The sequence below is a fragment of the Pinus tabuliformis genome, chromosome J (assembly GCF_031772625.1).
Source record: "Pinus tabuliformis cultivar Carrire ecotype Pingquan chromosome J, CPIR1, whole genome shotgun sequence".
NCBI classification, from domain to species: Eukaryota; Viridiplantae; Streptophyta; class Pinopsida; order Pinales; family Pinaceae; genus Pinus; species Pinus tabuliformis.
In genome coordinates, this window is record NC_142295.1 from 1,129,868,326 (window position 1) to 1,129,889,606 (window position 21,281).

General features: G+C 40.6%; 1 protein-coding gene across 2 annotated transcripts in view; it reads right to left on the minus strand.

Annotated features, from left to right (window-relative positions):
* LOC149231052 (2-oxoglutarate and iron-dependent oxygenase domain-containing protein CP2-like) overlaps nucleotides 1-21,281 on the minus strand; it is a 172,399-nt gene that overhangs the window by 58,261 nt on the left and 92,857 nt on the right. For both annotated transcript variants that reach the window (XM_089379104.1, XM_089379103.1), the window contains one exon: nucleotides 4,665-4,789. In XM_089379104.1, coding sequence (XP_089235230.1) covers nucleotides 4,665-4,789 — 125 coding nt within the window. The remainder of the gene's footprint in view (nucleotides 1-4,664; nucleotides 4,790-21,281) is intronic.

Genomic DNA, 21,281 nt, shown 5'->3' on the forward strand with positions numbered 1-21,281 from the left:
TTGTGAATACCTCCCTAGTTAAGAGAGAGTGCTGAATTTGTAACTATGTTCAATCTTCATAATGTACTTTCGATCACTTGATGTAATGATATTTATCATTGTAAAGAAAATTTATAAATGCTTAAGTTGAAGGAAAATTTATTTTGAGTCAGTCTCATTGCGACTTTTAAAAGATACAAATTTGAATTTTTAAAATGAAATTTTTGGCTCCAAAAGTGACAAGTCGACTTCCCTCCAAGTCAAGTTGGCCCTAGCCAACATACACATACATTCACCCTAGATAGACTACTATATAAAGGCAGCTCGAGCTCCTCATTTGGGCAATTTGCATTCCTCTCTCAAGACAGTTTCTGGGCAAGTGAGTGAAGGATAAGGAAGACAAAGAAGGATGAAGAAGAAGGTTGCTTTTTCTCTCATCTCTCTCTAGCAACTCGCACGTGTGAAGGAATCTCTCTCTCTCTAATTTGCAGTTTCTGGGGCAATTGTTGCAGGGGGGCGAAATTTTATGGGTTATTGAGGCAACTGTTGCAGGGAGGAAATTCTGAGGCAATTGGTATTGCAGGAGGGCCGAAACTCTAGAAGTACATGAGCAAGAGCGAAGTGCATGATCAAATTTGGGTGACTTGACTTGGAGGAGAAGACCAGGTTTAACCATATGTCTAGGTGTGTCTCTCATTGAACAAGAAGAATTTCTCTACTGAAAAGGTTGTTGAGTTTTTCCCCGTAGTGGGTTTTCCTAGGGTAAAGCTTATCTCTCTTTTGTGCATTGTGAGCTCTACTATCCTACTATTCTTTATTGTTGAATTTCTGAAGTATAATTACTAAATGAAATATATCAGAACAAGTTAAAAGAAGATCTACATCAAAAGTAATTATCATTATTTTAGAAATATTGTGCTAAACCTAATTGCACTAGAAAATCAACAAGCCTAGCTTTACTCAGGCTCTCAGATGTCTTTCAATTTTTTCGGCATAATTTTTCTTTACCACCTATAGTTTTCTACAATCTTGCTTTCAGTATATCTCATAGTATTTTCAGAAGAATTTTCCTTTGCCACCTAGGTATTCTCTTCTCTATTTGTTGTATAACCAACGTATTGTGCTCTTTGGCTCTCCTCCTGCTCCTTCCTGTGTTTTTAAGTCGCTTCTATCAAACTCCCTTGGAGTTCCCTCAAACACTGGCCTTTTAGCCTCTCCTTGCTACCTTTGTGTTGGCCCTTGGACTCTTTTGCACCATGTCCTCAGTGGAAATTGGCTCCCTCTTCCCAGTAAATGTCCAGTGTCACATTTCAGAAAGGACCTATAGCCATCCCAAGTGGCAGTAGTGCTGGCAATAAGTGTCCTCAACAATTTGAAGATCTACATCTTGAGAATATGGACCTGAACCTGAAATTCCATCAGCAAATGAACACAATCATCTTTCTAGTGGATGAACATCAGTCACTCAATGTTAAAGTTGTTGAAGAATGTAACTAGGTTCAGTCTTCGTAATTATATTTGAGTCATAACGTTATGTATTTATCAAAAGAAAGAAAAAGAATTTTTTTATTATTATTGCTATGACTTATTAAAGCATTGGTTTCATGCTTGGGTCATCATGTTTTTAAGCCAAAGTCCCCATTGAGGACTTATAGGTTTTGTCTTGAGTCACTAGAGTCACTGTCCATTTAAAGAGACCCTTCTTGGGCTTTTGAATCATGTAAAAAAAATTAATATTGAGTAAAATAAGTCATTTGTCACCTCCACACCAAGTCAACGCTTACCTAATCAAGCCAGCCCACAAGAGGGTGAATCGAACTCCAGGAAAGGGTATATATACAAGCAGTTCAATTCATTTGGAAGACATCTCACTCATAAGTTCAATATCCAAGAGAAGGAGGCAGAAAAAGTACGAAATTCCAAGAGAAGGAGGAGATTTGCTGGAGAAAGAAAAATCGAAGTTTTTGGGTTGTCTCTCTCTCTCTCACATGTGTGGATTTACTGGGCTATTGTTGGCAAGTCGAAGTTTCCGCTGGGTTGGAGATTTTGCTAGGCATCTGCTGGGTCGAAGTTTTGTTGGGCTACTGCTGAGTCGAAGTTCTGTTGTTGCATCTAGGTCGAAGTTCTGTTGTTGCATCTAGGTCGAAGTTGTTGCTAGAAGGTTATCATTTGCAGAAGAAGAGAAGGGTTGACTTGGTTGTTGGAGGAAGTCTAAATCTAGGTCAAGGAGTCTTGGATTATCTCGTGAATTTTTAAGGAAGAGTTGTTGACTGGGTTTTCCTCTAGATATGGGTTTTGCCCTGGTTGTCTGCCTACATCTGGTGTCTGTGGTCTTTGTGTTATTATTTTGGTAATTGCTTGATGTACTAAAGATAAAAGAACATTAGAAAACATAAGAATATCACAAGTAATTATCAGTATAAAGAAAATCGTTTTGCCTTTATGAATTTCTAACAAAAGTCAATCGTTAGGACGACAAAATTGATGCATTGCGCAGGCATCTAAATGAATTGCAAATGGTGATGGAGATAAGCGAAACTTTACAAGCAATGCACTCAACCGATCTCTTGACAATTTGCAAATTTATCTAAATAGGCCCCCAACAGAAGATCTTCGTCCCCTTTGATTATGAATTCCTACTGCAAATTTGTCCTTTTGTTAGGCCAATTTTGCATTGGTTTGGTTATTATCAATAGGTCCCTATAAAAGTTACAAGGGACCTAAGAAAATCAATCTTTTCTGGTAATTTAATGATCTCAAGTCCCTGAACAATAATAAAATTAACTATTAAAAAGTGAGTAATTAGAAAGTTCTGTAGGTTACAAAAAGTAGAGAAGTGATAGAACCACCGCAACAAGAAAATTAACCATCAGAAAGTGAGGAATTAAAATGTTTTGGATGCTATGAAAAGTAGAGAAGTGGTAGATTTTGAAGTCACACAAGGGGGCGGATGGGCTTTAAGAAAGGGCTACTTATTTCTTAGGTGAACAGATTGCTGTGCAGTTTTACTTCAATCTCTTTTAGAACTATTTGAAGTTTGAATTTCTTCATAGAAGAAAGCCTTGCTTTGCTTGGAATTAGTGGCCCGAGGTTGGGGAAAGTTTTGGCGAAGAACACACACCTTAAGGATGTTTTCTTTATATTTTGCCTTTTCTCTTATTGATTCCTATTATTTTCACAATCTTGTTTAGCCTTCGCTTCCTAGAGAAGGAAAAGGAAAAGGAAAAGGCTGTGATTTTGCCCCAGTGTGACATCAGAGGCTGCAACATGTATTTATACCCCTTATGGAATATGATTATATTATATATGTATTTTTGCTGTAAAATTCTATGATATTTTATATCCAATATCGTTGTGCTTACATTATGCATAGTAAATGTGAATGAATAATATTTAGCATATACCCTAGATGACCGATGTGTCTTTGAGAAATATGGAAGTCAAGTAGGAAACACCCTTGTCTAAGATACATTCGAATTTTATAATGTTTGTATTTATGATATTGAGACCAAACAATAGTTGGAGTTGATGGTTATTGTTTGATTACTTCAGTACCCTATTTGAAGAATGATGAATTTTGTAAGTTCGAGATAACCATAAGAATTGCATTTAAGTACTTGCATATAAACAATGTAGATATTGGCCTAAGAATTGGTTTGGTTATTATCTTGATATTATTGCTTCTGATGTATTGATGAATTTGGAATTCTCTCTCTCATAAGAAAAATTTTCTGGACTTTCCCCTTGTGGGCTTTGCCCTGGCCTCAGGCCTAATTTCTGTGTCTCTTGTCTCATTTTTTCATGGTTATTGTCTACTGCTCTTTCATGTTTATTAGTTGAGTTTTCTTCTGTATAACTGCTTAATGATACTGGAAAAGTAGTTGATGCTGACTAGACCATTAGAAGTAGTTATCATGATGAAGAAAACTGTTTCTAGCTTGTGTGCCCTAGGAAAATCAACACATTCTACAGCAATATTACAAATATTTTTTTGGGAGATATATTGCCGAGGATCCAGAAAGAAACTTATCAGAATTATCAGGGAAAATATCAGAAAATATTGGAAAATATCAACAAGTAAAAACTTGCATCTGATAATCTTTGACAAATCATCAACCTAAAAAATTCAAGAGAAATCTGTGTCTCGTCTCATTTTTTCATGGTTATTATCTACTGCTCTTTCATGTTTATTAGTTGAGTTTTCTTCTGTATAACTGCTTGATGATACTGGAAAAGTAATTGATGCTGACTAAATCATTAGAAGTAGTTATTATGATGAAGAAAATTGTTTCTAGCTTGTGTGCCCTAGGAAAATCAACACATTCTACGCCAATATTACAAATATCTTTTTGGGAAATATATTGCCGAGGATCCAGAAAGAAACTTATCAGAATTATCAGGGCAAATATCAGAAAATATTGGAAAATATAAAGTAAAAACTTGCATCTGATAATATTGGACAAATCATCAACCTAAAAAACTCGAGAGAAATGAAGATATTTGCAACACTTTTCTACCGTCTTAACCGGCCTGTAACAAATAACTACATGCACAAAGAAGTCATGTGATGCAACCAAGACTCCACAATACATCTTGATTAATCTGAAACAAATTCCATAAACAATATATCAAAAAACAACTATCTAACATCAGTAATTTTCACCATGCTCCTATCTATAAGTTACCTCTGGATAAGTAGTACCATTAACATGATCTTCACAACGTACACCCCTGAAAAAGAGATCTCCACCAGTAAATTGTTTACCCAGGCAAACATTCAAGGTGACTTCAGAGTCATCTACATGAAAACCTGAAACCATGAAACCAAATTGAAGAATATTGACAATGGACAACATGATGAATAAAAATTGTAGCTTAACTAGTTAAATTGCAAAGAACTCACTCGGAAGAATGTTTTAGATATACAATACAAAATAGCATGCATCAATGAAACCAATCAGATACTCAGGAATTTATCAGTTGTCATAAACCATGATTATCCACTATCCATGTGTCTATGTACAAAGTTAAAACAAAAATAACATGCATTTAATGAAACCAAAACAGATACCCATAAATTTATCAAATATTATAACCCGAGCATGTCTCTAAGTACAAAAGTATGATTGCTATGCTCTAATTAGCGTTGCACTTGTATAACTCAAACAACATAGTACTCTTCAACAGGCTTCCCAAGTTAATGAGATTCAAGATGTCATAAGAAAAGCTAAAACAAACAACAAAATTAAAGATACATGAACACATATAAAATCGCATACAACATCAATTATAAATTATGACTTTATTACTATTATAAGAAAAACATACAAATAATCAAAAAATGAAATTATATAATTTTATTAATGTCCACAAATGACCAACTAATAAGTCAAGGGGACTACAAAGTATAATCAGTGATCACTAGAAGCGGAGGCAGGTGCGAGAGAGCAAGCTGAACGAGGGTTTGCAACGGGATAGCAGTGCTGGTGACCATGGAGGGGCGAGGAGGGGGGGAGTTCCACTCCCTCCTACAGTCATGCAGTTGTGAATAGAAGCATGGAAGCTAAGTCACCTGACACGGGGATTCGGGATTCGTAGGATACGGGGATTCGAGTGTCGGATTCGGACACGTTGACCCCCCGGAACAGGACACGTAGGATTCGTTATATATTATTTTATTATATATATATATATATATATATATAAAATTAGATATTTCTTACACAAATTCTCATTAATGATACAAATTCATTGATTTCAAACATAGATCTTCATCTAGATGTTAGTTTTATTGTTTATAAAGTAAGTTAGTAACATTATAGCATGCATAGTACATACAAAATTCAAATATCTGCATAAACCCTCATAAACCCTCCCAAACCTCATAAACCCTCATAAACCTCATAACCCCTCACAAACCTCATAAACCCTCACAAACCTCATAAAGCTCATAAACTCTCCCTCATAAACCACATAAACCCTCACTTTTTTGGGAATCGAATCCCAAAATCAGGACACGAAGCGTCCTAACAGGACATGACCGAGATTCGATGGTGTCCTATTAGGACACGTGGTGTCCCATTTTAGGATTTGAATTCCCATCGAATCGTGTCAAATTCGTGGGATTCGGACACGTGGCTTGTTTTGGACGAATCCGGTTTCATAGCAGGGACGTTGTTTCAAACCGCTTCAAGAAACCAATGGAGGCGGAAACTGGGAGTATCAACACAGGAAAACCGAAAAACATCTGATCTCATGAACAGGGAGAGAATCATGAGGAGGTCAGAAGAGACAAGAGAATAGAAGGAGGCAACCAAAGAGCTGAGCACAAGAATATGACAGGACTCTGTAAACCTAGTTCAACCATTACACCCCGAGTTGTTTTAAGTGATCTAGCGCTACAAGTGCACAGGGATCACATGGCGGCATATGCGGTAGTATGCAAATTTATGGGGATATGGCCAACGGAGAAGACTCTACATGCTTGGATAAAAAACCATTGGAAACCAAAGGAGGAAATAAACCTTCACCTTGGGTCCAAGGGTTTCTTCACAGTGGTGTTCACAAACTTAGAGGACAAAGACAGAGTGTTCGAAGGAGGACCTTATTTTTATGTTGCTGCGGGTCTCTACATGCGACCATGGGTGATGAATTTTGTCCCAGAACGAGACATTCGCATCATTACCGGTATGGATAAGACTCTACTCCCTACCTTTAGATTATTGGCTGCCAGAATCCTTAAAAGCCATAGGCAATAAATTAGGTCATTTTATAAAAATATCAGATGCGACTCTACGAGGAAAATATACCTCCTTTGCCCGAATATGCGTAGAAATGGACCTATTTGGAGCACTTCCGGATGAAATCATTCTAGAAGTATATGATGAAGAATGGGTGCAGGCGATGGACTATGAACATGTCCCATTCATATGTCGCAAATGTCATGAGCACGGGCACCTCTTTAGAGACTGCCCATTAAACAAACTAGAGAACAATAATAAAACCAACACAGGCAAAGATCCCGAAGGCTTTACCAAAGTGGGAGGCAAAGGGAAAGGAGGGAAAAAGAACCAGAAGAAAACCAACGAGGATAAGCAACCAAGTCACAACAGCTTCAAGATTTTAGAAGAAGAAGGTGGGAACAATGGGACGAACCAGGTACTAGAGGATAATCCTGCAGAGAAGGAAAAAGATGATAGCATGGAGGATATACTTGAAAACAGCAAACTAAAGGAGGATCTGCCAAGCACCATGGAACTTGACAAGGACCATGAGATGACCCCAAGCGAGGTTGGAACAGAGGACCATGATCTGCAGGAAATTCTTGAAAGGGAGAACCTCAATCTAAAAAAGTTCGTGGAACAGGGAACCACCAAAGGGGTTGATTCTCTACCACAAGAGGAGTTTGACAGAGTGCAACAGCTCTTCCTTTGGAGATCTCAAACAAAGGGTTCTGGAGTCAAAAGAAACCACGATAGCCAGGAAAACAGAGGGGTGAAAACAATGGAGTTAACATCGGGACACTCGTCCAAAAACCCAGGCAGGAAAAGAGGAAGGAAAAGACAAAATGAGCTGCTGACAGAGTGTGGGAAACTCATGATCAACTCAGGTAAGATGAAAGATCTTACTAGTTACTCATTTACAAATCTTTCTTAATGAAGCTCACGACCTGGAATATTAGGGGTCTAGGAAGTAAAAGGAAACAAAGAAATCTTAGCAATAGAATAAAAGAGGAAAAACCTGATATGGTGTTTATCCAGGAAACAAAATGCTCTATAGATAAAATAAGAGAGATACATAGAAAATGGCTAATCAAGTATGAATATCTAGAAGTTAAAGCAGACAACACAGCAGGAGGGATTCTCACACTTTGGAACCCCCAGAAAATTGAAATCCTAGATACTGAAGCATCCAAGAACTACCTTTCAATGGTGATCCAACCTTTGGGTGATAAGGAAGTCTATTTGATCACAAATGTCTATGGTCCTCAAAGACTGGAAGACAAACTCAAGGTTCTTATCTCACTGGAGGAGCTAAGAGAAAGACATCCTGTTATGCCCTGGATTTTGGGAGGGGACTTTAATATGATCAGATCTCTTTCAGAAAAAAAAGGTGGGACCAGAACACTAGGCAGAGACTCCATTGCCTTTCAGAACTTCCTAAACGACATGAAGCTAGTGGATACGGAGACTAAAAATGGTACCTTCACCTGGAATAATAAGCGGGGAGGGGCTTCTCAAGTTGCCTCTAAACTAGATAGATTTATAATCTCTGAGGACCTCATTCTCACAGGCCTTGACTTGTCTGCTTTAATCCTCCCTTTTGGAGGCTCAGATCACTGGCCTATCCAACTGGAAGCTTCTTTTATAGGCACTCCGAGAAACAGACCTTTTAGGTTTGAAAATGTTTGGCTCACCCACCCTGACTTCATCAGCAATATTGGAAAATGGTGGGCGGAAGATATGCCCGTTCAAGGAACTAATATGTTCCTACTGCATCAGAGACTGAAACACATCAAACTCAGGCTCAAAGATTGGAACAAAAATGAGTTTGGCAATATTTTCAAAGCCAAAAAAGAAGTTGAACAGAAATTACAGGGAATTAACCAGATCCTCATCACAGATGGCTTTACCAAGGAAAGGAAAATACAAGCTGACTCTCTTCAACAGGAATGGGAAGACAGATGCCAGCAAGAGGAGATCTTCTGGAGACAGAAATCAAGAGTGCAATGGATTAAGGAAGGGGAAAGAAACACAAAGTTTTTTCACAAGTCAACTGTGGATCACAGGTCTCATAACAGGATTTCAAAACTCAGAGATACTCAAGGAAAACAGCTCAGCACCCACAAAGAAATAGAATCTGCTCTGGTACAACATTTCCAAAGCATAGCAGAGGAGCCTCTCATAGACAGATCACAATTTATCAACAACTTCACAAAGTACATTCCAAAGATTGTTACTAGAGAAGACAATTACAATCTTAACAAGCCAGTGACTGAAGAGGAGGTCAGCGAAGTCATTAAAGAGATGCAAAATGGGAAAGCTCCAGGCCCGGATGGGTTCAATGTAGACTTCTTCAAAGCATGCTGGGAAATAGTCAAACAAGATATCCTTGATGTGGTGGAGGACTTGAGGAAATCCAAAACTGTTTTGAGGGCGCTTAATGCCTCTTTCATAACTTTGATTCCAAAGCAGGAAAAAGCTATGACACCAGATAGATTCAGACCCATAGCTTTATGCAATGTGGTGTACAAAATTATATCCAAAGTAATTGCAAACAGGTTCAAGCCCCTTCTTCCAACTCTTGTGTCTGAGGAGCAAACTAGATATGTGGAAGGAAGACAAATTCTAATAAATGTCATTCAAGTACATGAGGTGGTACATTCTCTCAATAGTAATAAGCAAGCAGGTATGATCATACAACTTGACCTAGGAAAAGCTTATGATAAGCTAAGTTGGTCGTACATCAGGGAAGTACTAAAAGTGTATGGCTTTGACCACAACTGGATAAGATGGGTAATGGCCCTTGTCACCACAGCTAGTTTTTCAATCCTGCTTAATGGCTCACCATCCAGAACCTTTAGGCCTTCTAGAGGTCTCAGACAAGGAGATCCTCTCTTCCCCTTCCTCTTTATTCTCATGATGGAAGGTTTAGGCAATGCGATCAAATCAGCCTACGTAGAAGGCAAAATCCAGGGTCTCAAACTCACCCTGAATGGAGATTCCTTGACTCATCAACAATTTGTAGATGACACTATGTTGCAATGTACACCCACGGTCAAGGAAGCTAAAGCTTTCAAACAAATCCTGAATGACTTTGCCATGGCTACTGGTACAAAGGTAAGCCTTACCAAATCAAAGATTTTCTTTTTTAATACTGACATTGCTATTCAGAGAAACCTCACCAGAATTCTCGGCTTTCAAAGAGAACAGCTACCCTCCAAATATCTGGGAATACCTCTAACAGACAAACCTCTGAGCAAGGAATTCTGGGAGCCAGTAATAAATAAACTCCAGGACAAAGTCAGAAAATGGACAAGCAAGTCTTTGAATCTAGCAAGACGGCTACTGCTAACAAAAGTTGTCCTACAAACTGTTCCCATCTTCATGTTATCAGCTCTTCCTACTCCTAAAGGAGTTTTGCAACACATCCGAAATATCCAAAGAGACTTTCTTTGGGGCAAAGGGGAAGAGAAAAAGAAATGGGCTTTGGTCGCATGGGATAAGCTCTGTAAACCTAAGACCCATGGAGGTTTGGGACTTCATGACCCTGAAACCCTAAGCAAAGTTTTGGGGGCAAAACTATGGTGGAGATGGCTAAAGGAATCGGTAACCCCTTGGGCCAAGGTCTGGAAACAAAAGTATGCAAATAATTGGCAAGAAAGGGATCACATTCGAATGTCTGGGCTCATCAAGGGCTCCCACATTTGGAACAATGCATGGGAGAATAGAGCAATTGTTCAGAAGCATAGTTTCTGGGAGATCAGAGATGGAAACCTAGCTTGGTTTTGGGAGGACAACTGGCAATAGGAACCTAACCTGTTAAGAGAAGAACTAGCCAATCTCAAGAATGACACTGATAGTAAAGGTCTACTCAGGGTAAGTGATTTCTGGGATCAGGCGAGGAACAAGGGCAAATGGAGAATATGGAAGGATCTAGTATATAGTGATGAGACCCCTTTGAAGGCCCAAGCAGAAGCTCTTGCAGATATCTTGAAACAGAGAAAGATTTTGACATCAACATCGTCTGACCAACTGAGATGGGGAAGAAGCAACAAAAGCAACTTCAACCTCAAAGAAGCCAAGAGAATGGCCCCAGGGCTCGACTTTCCAAACCCTAATAAGGTATGGAAGGAACTATGGTAGAACCCGCACTGGATGAAAATCAAACTGTTCATGTGGTTGGTGCAACATAAAAAAATCTTGACTTGGGAAAACCTTCGGAAAAGAGGTGTAGTCAGTCCTTCTAGATGTCATTTGTGTGAATTACAAGAAGAAACAATGGAACACCTTCTCAACCTCTACCCATTCACCTCTTCCTTGTGGAATTGGGTGGCTTCAATCTTCAGACAAACAAATACGGACAATTTCAGTATCACTGACACTTTGAAGAATTGGAGGAAAAACATCTCAAATAATGAAATAATCAACAAAGCTTGGACTCTGGTTCCAGGCTTTTTAATCTGGGATGTCTGGAAAAAACGCAACAATAGGATTTTCAAGAACAGAATTGGCTCGTCCCAGAGCATCATAGCTCAGATCATTAGGCAGCTCAAAGAGACTGTGGGAACTCTTCTAAAGAAACCCCCTGAGAACCCACCTCAAGACCAGGATGCACAAATACTATTGCATTTGGGTCTCCAGTTGCCTTTCAACCAGGGCATAAGCAAGATTGTAAGTCATACAGTAGTGAAGAAGGACTTCTAGCAACCTCCTCCTCATGGTTTTTTGAAATTTAATATAGATGGAGCCTCTAAAGGAAACCCTGGGGCAGCTGGTTATGGCAGAGTCATAAGAGATGAGCAGGGATACATAAAAGTCATCTTTCATAGTCATTTGGGGAATGCCACTAATAATATGGCGGAACTCATGGCCTTAGAGCAATGCCTAGAAATCTTGATGGAAGCAAATTTACATAATGCCATCATTGAAGCTGACTCTGAATTGATAATTAATTCGGTCAAGAAGATATGCAATGGTACAACACCAGAAAGAGTGTCGAAACACTGGAGGTTATTGCAGGTCTATTAACGCATACAATCCCACCTGAGAGCCCTGGAACCCTCAATTTTGTTCATGTGCGCAGAACAGCTAACAGGTTAGCGGATCATCTGGCGAATGAAGGAGTACTCTGTTCAAAAAACAATAGAAGATATGCCTGGATGATGATGCCATCAGGGAAATTGCATGAGGACTGTCACAGACAGGCTATCGAAGACAGGGAGCACTTTCAAAGTATGAGAAATAAGCAAAGAGAAGACCAATGGAAACAACAAGAAGTGGACCAATCACAGGGAAGAAGCAAGTGATAAACTGCGGGCAGGTTGGCAGGCGGCTGACCAAAGATTGCCCTGAACTCCATCATCCTATGGATTTCGGGCTGAAAAATGCACGTAGGTTAATTTTTCAAACAGACCCGAAATATTATAGAGCGGTGGACTATTTACTCTTCGGGTCTGTAAGAAACAGTAAAGAGTGGGCAAGTTGACGAGATCTCTTATGAAATCTTTCATCCCATGGATTTCGGGCGGAAAACTGCACGAAAGATAATTCTCCAAATGGACCCGAAAAATTATTGTGCGGTGGCTTATTTACTCTTCGGGTCCATAAGACAGGTTAAAGCGTGGGCAAGTTGTCGTGATCGCTTTGGAACTCCTCCATCCTATGGATTTCGGGCGGAGAAAATGCACGACTGTTAATTCTTCAATCGGACCCGAAAAAGTTTAGTGCAGCGGCTTATGATTCTCTTCGGGTCCGTAAGAAAGGATAAAGTGCGGGCAAGGTGTCGACCCGAAATCAACTCATGGACGTTGGATCAATGAGGGTTGGATCGCACGGTCATCGGGTTTGAAAGTTAATCGAAGGTTAAGGATGGTGCTTGGGTCACTTGTGGCAGTTTTATGGGCCTTCGGATCTGTGGGCATGCCATCAAGGGCTTCTGGTTATCTGTTGCACGAGAGTTGAGTGTTTCAACTTCTCCTTCCGCTTCGATAAGCAGGGTTTCAATTCGCTGGTTTTATAGAGCGACGCCCTGAGGGCGGACTGTTCTTGGGTGTTATTTTGGATTCTTTGCACTCTTTGTTGGGCGGAATGTTTTGTCATCATTATTTTGTAGTCTTGTTGGTTTCAGGTTCGGGGTTCTGCCATCCCAGATGTCTGTTGAAGTTTCACAGAGCTAGTGCTGCCATGCTTGGCTCCGTTAAAGATGTGTACAATATGTATTTTGTTTAGATTAATGGAAGGGTCCACTCTTACTTGATCAAAAAAATAATCAGTGGTCACTAAAACATGAGATATAAATGGCAATAAAAAAATAGAGGAAGATCTAGATAAACCCTAAGAAGTGTGAGGCCCTAGCTCAGTATCAGTGTCATAAATGGAAATAGTGTAGAGATGGAGGGTCAAGAAGCATCCCTCTGCCCATCTATGGCAATTGAAGGAACTTGTGCAAAGCCTAATGATGTCACCCAAAAAGTGCTCGATGCTGACAAGACTTGATTTCAAAATCCTCCTACGAGCTCTAGAACAAAAGCATTGGCCTCCGCTAACATGTAAAGCCAAAGGGAAGAGTCTCATGATGGAGAGCTAGTTACACGATTTGACCTAAGGACCATAGAAGTAACATGTTTGCTAGTTGTGCAAGAGGAAGTCTATTGCCTCATGGTTCTACAACCATCTAAGTCAAACTTGAGGGAATCTACCAAGCACCTAGCACCTACACTAGTTAAAATAAAATTAAATGAAAGAAGTATTGATCCTACCAGAATTGGCATGTGGAGACCTCACAAAGTCTCTTGCCTGTGGATAACCACCTCCTAAACATATAAAGCTAACCATCTTTGATCAAAGAACTGATATAGGACCTCATGGGAACTTCTTAAGTCCTAAACAATCAGTAAACCCTATCAATTACAAATGTGCTCAAATTGATATGAAATATATATAACTGAATGACATTACAATATCTTTCATGACAGCTTATGTGCACATTGAAAGATCATCAGGTGAAATGTCATAATGAAAGGTTATAACTCTACTATTTTAAATATTATTATTATTAATGTTTAATATACTGTGTGTATATTGCATAGCCTCTTCCTTGGAAAAAGCTTTGTCTTCAAGCATCGGTAAGGATGATCTTGTTGTTTACAATCCCCACTCCCCCAAGCCATATCTTCCTTGACTAAGTTCTTCCATTTGATGTTGTACTCAATTACTATTTTGGATCGAAATATCTTTTCCCCAATGGTTAGCATTCCTTCTAACTCTAGAATGATCTTACATTCTTCATCAACCATAGGAAGTTGAGCTTGCAGTTGGTTCCTATTGTTGAAATTTGGTACCGGAGGACAGGTGGTTCCTTAAGGCTTTGATCTTTGGCCTAGGGAAAAGTGTCCAAAAGAATTTAATTTTTCTCCTAAAGTAACTTTATAATTTTTATAAAGTTAAATCTAATTTAAAAGTGACTTTAAGTGATAAAGTTATTAACTCTAATTTTAAAGTGACTTTTATAAAGTCAATGAAAAAATTAGAAATGAAAAGTGACTTTGGAAATAAATGACTAAGTGGGTCTTTATTAAAGTGGGGTGAATTAAAAAATAAAAAGTGAGATTTAAATAAGCATTTAATCTCAGCCTTAGATCTCAATCTATTTCAGCCATTGGATTTAGGGATCACCCAAAAGTCACTTGGATCACCCAAAAGTCACTTGGGGTTAGATTAAAGGAGAAAAAGGAGGAAAAGGTCATTCATTCTTTCATGAGCAGATTGGGAGAAGGAGAGCAAGAGAGCAAGAGAGATTTCTGAGCAGGGAGGAAAAGGAGACAGCTGCTTGGCACACATTCCAAGGCAGCAGTTGAGCAGATTTGTACAGCTGATTCAGCACACAATGAAAGGCAGATTTTGGCACGATTTTTGAGGAGTGGTTTGCACAAAAATCGAGGAGCAATTTGCTGGTTTTTCTACACGCAAAATGAGGGTCGTACAGCGCATTTAATGTTGTCCATACTGTTACATTTAATGCTGAAAGTGGGCACGAAAATCAAGGAGGTCGTACAGCATTTCTTGCTGTTCTGTTTGCTGTAATTTCCAGATTGTTGTGAGGCACGGGAAAAGAGATAAGTTGTAAATATGTTTGCTGACTTTTTTGCTGAATATTTCTCACTGTAAAAAGGCAATTTTCAGAAATAAAGAAGAGCTCTCAAACTGGTTTTCCCCAAGAGTTGTAGGGGGTTTTTCCAGGGTCAAGTTGACCAAAAATTTCAGTGTTTAAATGTGTTTTAATGGCTGTTTATTATTGCTAATTTTTATTTCTGCAATTTCCAGCATTCTGTAAAATTTCCAGAATGTGTTTTCAACAAATTTATTTTTTCCAGCTTGTTAAATGTATGGTTATGGGAAAGGGCATTTAACTATATGGGAGAAATAAGGAGAAACTGAAAACCGGGGTGGGAAATGAGAAATTTCTACATGGTATCAGAGCTTGAGTGTTGAAGGGCAGTTTGGGACAGCAAAAGGAAAAATTACAGCCGCTGATTTTTCACTCAGAAAATTCCAGCAAGCTGATTTTTTCATAAACAGCAGTTTTATCTTTATTACAGCAGTGCTATTTTTCAGTTTTAGGACAGCATGATGTCATTGGGATTGAGGGTGGAGGACAGGCTGGATGGGCATACAAATTACAGCGTTTGGAAGGAGAGAATGCAGAGTATCTTTGAGGAGGCAGAAGTCTGGGATATCATGGTGCATACCACACAGAACCCTCCTGTTGTGCCTACTGATGCTACTCAGTTGACAGCTTATAATAAAAAGAACAACAAGGGTAAGAGGCTGATTCTAGACGGAATCAAAGACCATTGCATTCCTCATGTGAGAGGAAAGAGCAATGCTGAAGAACATTAAGATGGGTAATTATAGTGCAGCTGGATATCTCACAAAGATTACTAATGTGAGAGATGAGTTGGCAGCGATTGGAGAGGCCATTCCACCCACTGAGTTGGTACGGATTGTAGTGAATGGCCTCCCCGTTCATGGTTGAACTTTGCTGATGGGGTTTGTGCACGTGAGACCCTTCTCACATGGGAGAGGTTTTGGGATGATTGCATTCAGACAGAGATCGGAAAGGTCAGTTTGGAGCAGCCAAGCCAGTTGAGCAGAATGAGGATGTAGCACTGGTGGCAGGAGGCAAGAAAGGCAAAGGGAAGAAGCAGGCTTCCACAAGCAGTGGTGGGGGCAAAGACAAAGGTAAAGGTAAACAGGGGAACACACAGAAGGACTATTCCAAGGTGAAGCGTTGGAATTGTCAAAATATGGGACACTATGCAGTTGTGTGTCCGGAGAAGAAGAAGAAGAAGGGGAAGAACCAGGACGTGGCAGCTTCAGCAAAGATTGAAGACTTTGCAGGTCGTTTTGACCGGGAGTTTGCGTTCACTACGTATGAGTCCTCTAGTGCAGGATCACCTGCCACACAGGTTCAGAGGGAGCATGCTTTTCCCTCGATTAGCGGAGCATCTTCAGGTATCTGGTATGTGGGCAGTGGGGCTTCACGTCACATGACAGGAGTCCGTGAGTACTCAGAGCTTTCAGAGAGTGGCACTGATATAGAAGTAGTACTCGGTGATGACAGAGTTGTTAGAGCAGTCGGGGTGGGGACACTGACATTTCAGAGGGAGTCCAAACCTCCCTTTAAAGTGTCAGATGTTCTCTATGTGCCAGGGATGAGGAAGAACCTCATATCCGTCTCAGCTTTGGAGGACAGAGGATATGAAGTACTGTTCAGGGGAAGACAGGGGTTGATGTATCCCAGGGGCACTCCAGCTGATTCAGCTAGAGTGATAGGTGTACGCCATGCAAAGGTGTACAAGTTTGCATTCCAGCCCCTTTTGGCATTGAGCAGTAGTACCGACAGCAGAGCTAGCAGTTCTAAGCTGTGTGAGATTTGGCACCGCAGGATGGGACATATGTATCATGGAGCCTTGAGGACATTGCGGGAGATCACTACAGGTGTGCCAGATTTCAGTACTGATCACTTTGATACTTGCAGAGGTTGTGCGATGGGCAAGCTTGACAAATCCCCTTTTCCCAGCAGTGACAGCAGAGCGACTGGGATACTTGATTTGATTCATTCTGATGTGAGCGGTCGGATGTCTCATGTTTCCTTGAGTGGATATGAGTACTATGTTTTATTCATTGATGATCACTCCAGGAGGACCTGGATTTATTTCTTGAAGACCAAGAGTGAGGTCTTCAAGCGGTTTTAGGAGTTCAGAGCTCTTGTGGAGACACAAACAGGTCGGAAGATCAAGTCCCTGAGGTCGAACAATGGAGGAGAGTACACCCTTGAAGAGTTTGTTGATTATTGTGCGGAGGCAGGCATTAGGAGGGAGTTCACTGTTCCTTACAACCCCCAGCAGAATGGGGTTGCGGAGAGGAAGAACAGATCCATCATAGGGGCTGCCAAAGCCATGTTACATGATCAGGGGTTGCCATTGTCCTTGTGGGCAGAGGCCTGCAACACAGCTGTTTACTTGCAGAACAGGAGTCTGCATCGTGCCTTGGGGCACATGACTCCAGAGGAGGCTTTCTCTGGGAAGAAGCCTGATATTGGTCATCTTCATATCTTTGGATGCATTACATACTCCTATATACCCAAGGAGAAGAGGACCAAACTAGAGCCCACCGCAGAGAAGGGTATCTTTGTGGGCTACAGTGAGACCTCAAAGGCCTTTCGGATTTACATTCCTGCACAGAGGAGAGTTGTTGTCAGACGGGATGTGAAGTTCAAGGAGGACAGGGCCTTTAGGAGGTCACGGGAGTTAGAGTATCTGGATCAGCCAGACCCTCAGCAGCAGTTGAGTCAGTCGCAGGGATCTAGTGGGCAGGGATCAGGAGGATCAGGAGGATCATGAGGTACATCTATGAGGATGTCAGGTCCGTCAGTGAGCAGTGGCTCACCGAGCCAGAGCGGTGGTGCTCCGGGCAGCATGCAAAGCAGTTCACTAGGGAGTCCACTGATGGACAGTTCACACGGTACCTCAGCTTCTACAGGTTCAGATGCAAGCAGGAGGACAGCAGACAGACAGTCAGGAGTTCAGGCTCCTGATGATGATGAGGAGGAGGAGTTTCATTCTCCGGTGGGAGAAGTGTGCTCAGGGAAGAGGAAGCCCAAGTGGCTTCAGGACACCTTGAGAGATGCCACATCTGTTGCTGAGCCGAAGAGCCGGTCAGAGAGAGTAGACCACCTGAGAGGTTTTGTAGCTATATGGCGATGGCTACCAGCATCCTTGACTCTAAGCCTTCTAGCTATGAGGAGGCAGCTAGCCAGCAGGTCTGGAGAGAGGCCATGCAGGAGGAGTATTCTTCTATCATGAAGAATGATGTTTGGGGTGTCGAGGCCTTAGGGCAAATCCGTGGTTACTTCCAGATGGCTTTACAAGGTAAAGCATGCTGCAGATCGTAGCATTGAGAAATTCAAAGCAAGGTTTGTGGCTAGAGGATTCTCCCAGGTAGAGGGAGTTGATTATGAGGAGACCTTCGCTCCCGTGGCTCGATATACTTCAATTCGCTCCATTATATCGATAGCAGCAGAGATGGGTTGGAAGATCCACCAGATGGATGTGAAGAATGCATTTCTCAATGGCTTCATACAGGAGGAGGTGTACATTGAGCAGCCACAGGGCTTTGAGGTGCATGGGAAGGAGTCCCATGTGTATAGACTGAAGAAGGCCCTCTATGGCCTGAAGCAAGCTCCCAGAGCTTGGTACTCCAGGATAGATACATATTTGCAAGGGATGGGTTTCACAAAGAGTGAGGCAGATTCGAGTCTTTACTTTATTGTGATTGGTGAGGAGCCTCTCATTCTGGTGCTGTATGTGGATGACTTGGTCATTACAAGTGCAAAGAGACTCATAGAGCACTGCAAGAGAGATCTTGCGACGGAGTTTGAGATGAAGGACATCGGCTTGATGCATTACTTTTTGGGCTTGGAGGTGTGGCAGGAGGAGGGGCATTTCTTCCTGGGGCAGGGGAAGTATATTGTGGACATCCTTAGCAGATTCCACATGGAGGATTGTAGACCCATGTCGACACCGATGATCACCAACTGGAAGAAGCTTCATGCTTCGGATTCCGTGTTGGTGGATCCCACTTTGTACAGGCAACTGATTGGTTCCTTGATGTATTTGGTCAACACTAGACTAGATATCTGTTTTGCAGTCAACACGATGAGTCAGTTTATGTGTGAGCCTAGGAAGGTTCACTGGGTGGCTGCAAAACACATTTTGCGGTACTTGCAGGGGTCAGTGGATTATGGTCTGGACTACAGGCAGGGGGATGGAGTGAGATTGGCAGGATACACTGATTATGATTGGGCAGGTTGTGCTTCTGATAGGAAGAGCACTTCAGGGTGCTGTTTTGGGTTGGGTTCAGCAGTAGTGTCATGGTTCAGCCGGAAGCAGCAGTCAGTAGCACTAAGTTCAGCGGAAGCAGAGTATATGGCAGCCAGTCTAGCTAGTTGTGAGGCTATCTGGCTTCGCAAGATGTTGTTTGGCTTATTTGGTCAACCGTTGAGACCTTCGGTGATTTACTGTGATAATCAGAGTTGCATTAAACTCACGGAGAATCCAGTATTTCATGACAGGTCAAAGCATATCGGGATCAGATATCATTTCATCAGAGACTATGTTTAGAAGGGAGCTGTGAAGCTTGAGTATATTTCCACTGATAAGCAGGTTGCAGATATTCTTACCAAAGCCTTACCACGGGCCAAGCATGTCTACTTCAGAGACAAGATGGGTGTGGTGAGGAACACCTTCCTCGGTAAGAGGGAGTGTTGAAATTTGGTACCAGAGGACAGGTGGTTCCTTAAGGCTTTGATCTTTGGCCTAGGGAAAAGTGTCCAAAAGAATTTAATTTTTCTCCTAAAGTAACTTTATAATTTTTATAAAGTTAAATCTAATTTAAAAGTGACTTTAAGTGATAAAGTTATTAAGTCTAATTTTAAAGTGACTTTTATAAAGTCAATGAAAAAATTAGAAAGGAAAAGTGACTTTGGAAATAAATGACTAAGTGGGTCTTTATTAAAGTGGGGTGAATTAAAAATAAAAAGTGAAATTTAAATGAGCATTTAATCTCAGCCTTAGATCTCAATCTATTTCAGCCATTGGATTTAGGGATCACCCAAAAGTCACTTGGATCACCCAAAAGTCACTTGGGGTTAGATTAAAGGAGAAAAAGGAAGAAAAGGTCATTCATTCTTTCATGAGTAGATTGGGAGAAGGAGAGCAAGAGAGCAAGAGAGATTTCTGAGCAGGGAGGAGAAAGAGACAGCAGTTTGGCACACATTCCAAGGCAGCAGTTGAGCAGATTTGTACAACTGATTCAGCACACAGTGAAAGGCAGATTTTGGCACGATTTTCGAGGAGTGGTTTGCACAAAAATCGAGCAGTTTGCTGGTTTTTCTGCATGCAAAACGAGGGTCGTACAGTGCATTTAATGTTATCTGTACAGCTGCATTTAATGCTGAAAGTGGGCACGAAAATGGAGGAGGTCGTACAACATTTATTTATGTCCTGTTTGTTGTAATTCCCAGATTGCTGTGAGGCTCGGGAAAAGAGATAAGTTGTAAATTTGCTTGCTGATTTTTTCGCTGAATATTTCTCACTGTAAAAAGGCAATTTTCAGAAATAAAGAAGAGCTCTCAAACTGGTTTTCCCCAAGAGTTGTAGGGGGTTTTTCGAGGGTCAAGTTGACCAAAAATCTCAGTGTTTAAATGTGTTTTAATGGTTATTTATTACTGCTGATTTTTATTTCTGCAATTTCCAGCATTCTGTAAAATTTCCAGAATTTGTGTTTTCAGCAAATTTATTTTTTCCAGCTTGTTAAATGTATGGTTATGGGAAAGAGCATTTAACTATATGGGAGAAATAAGGAGAAACTGAAAACCGGGGTGGGAAATGAGAAATTTCTACACCTATTATAGGAGACATGAAAGATATTATCATTATGGATTGTACGCATATATTATTGTACAAATATCTTTGATGATTTGATATGCACCATAAAACTCAAGAGCCAACTTGTCATTTCCTTGTTTTAGGGATAGTTATTTATTTGGCTAAAATATGATAAACAACCAATTACCCTCCCTGAGTTGTCTTTCTAATCTATATATATTTGTTCATTCATCCATCTCATGTTCTCACTTGTATCCCTACCATTAAATCTCAACATTTCAATTTTGATCCTTGGATAACTAAATCGTCGTGAATTGGTGGGGAATACCATTAAGTTGTTGGGCATACAAGTGTCGTGATTTCTATGTGTGACTCAATATTGGCATAAAATTCCATTAGAGTTGTCAGGGATGTATTTTGTGGATTAGGCATACCTGGTGAGGAGACTAATAGATTAGGTGGTGAATTTTGATTTTCTGTTAAAGGTACCTGTTACAACAAAATCTAGCAGGCCTAGTGCAAAGCCCAACTAGACAACTTAGGTATTGTGGCAACATGAAATTGGCCACCATTGTCACCTCAGTGGCTTCTCTCTAGCTATTTAGTGGTGAAATTAATCCCACAAGGGAGG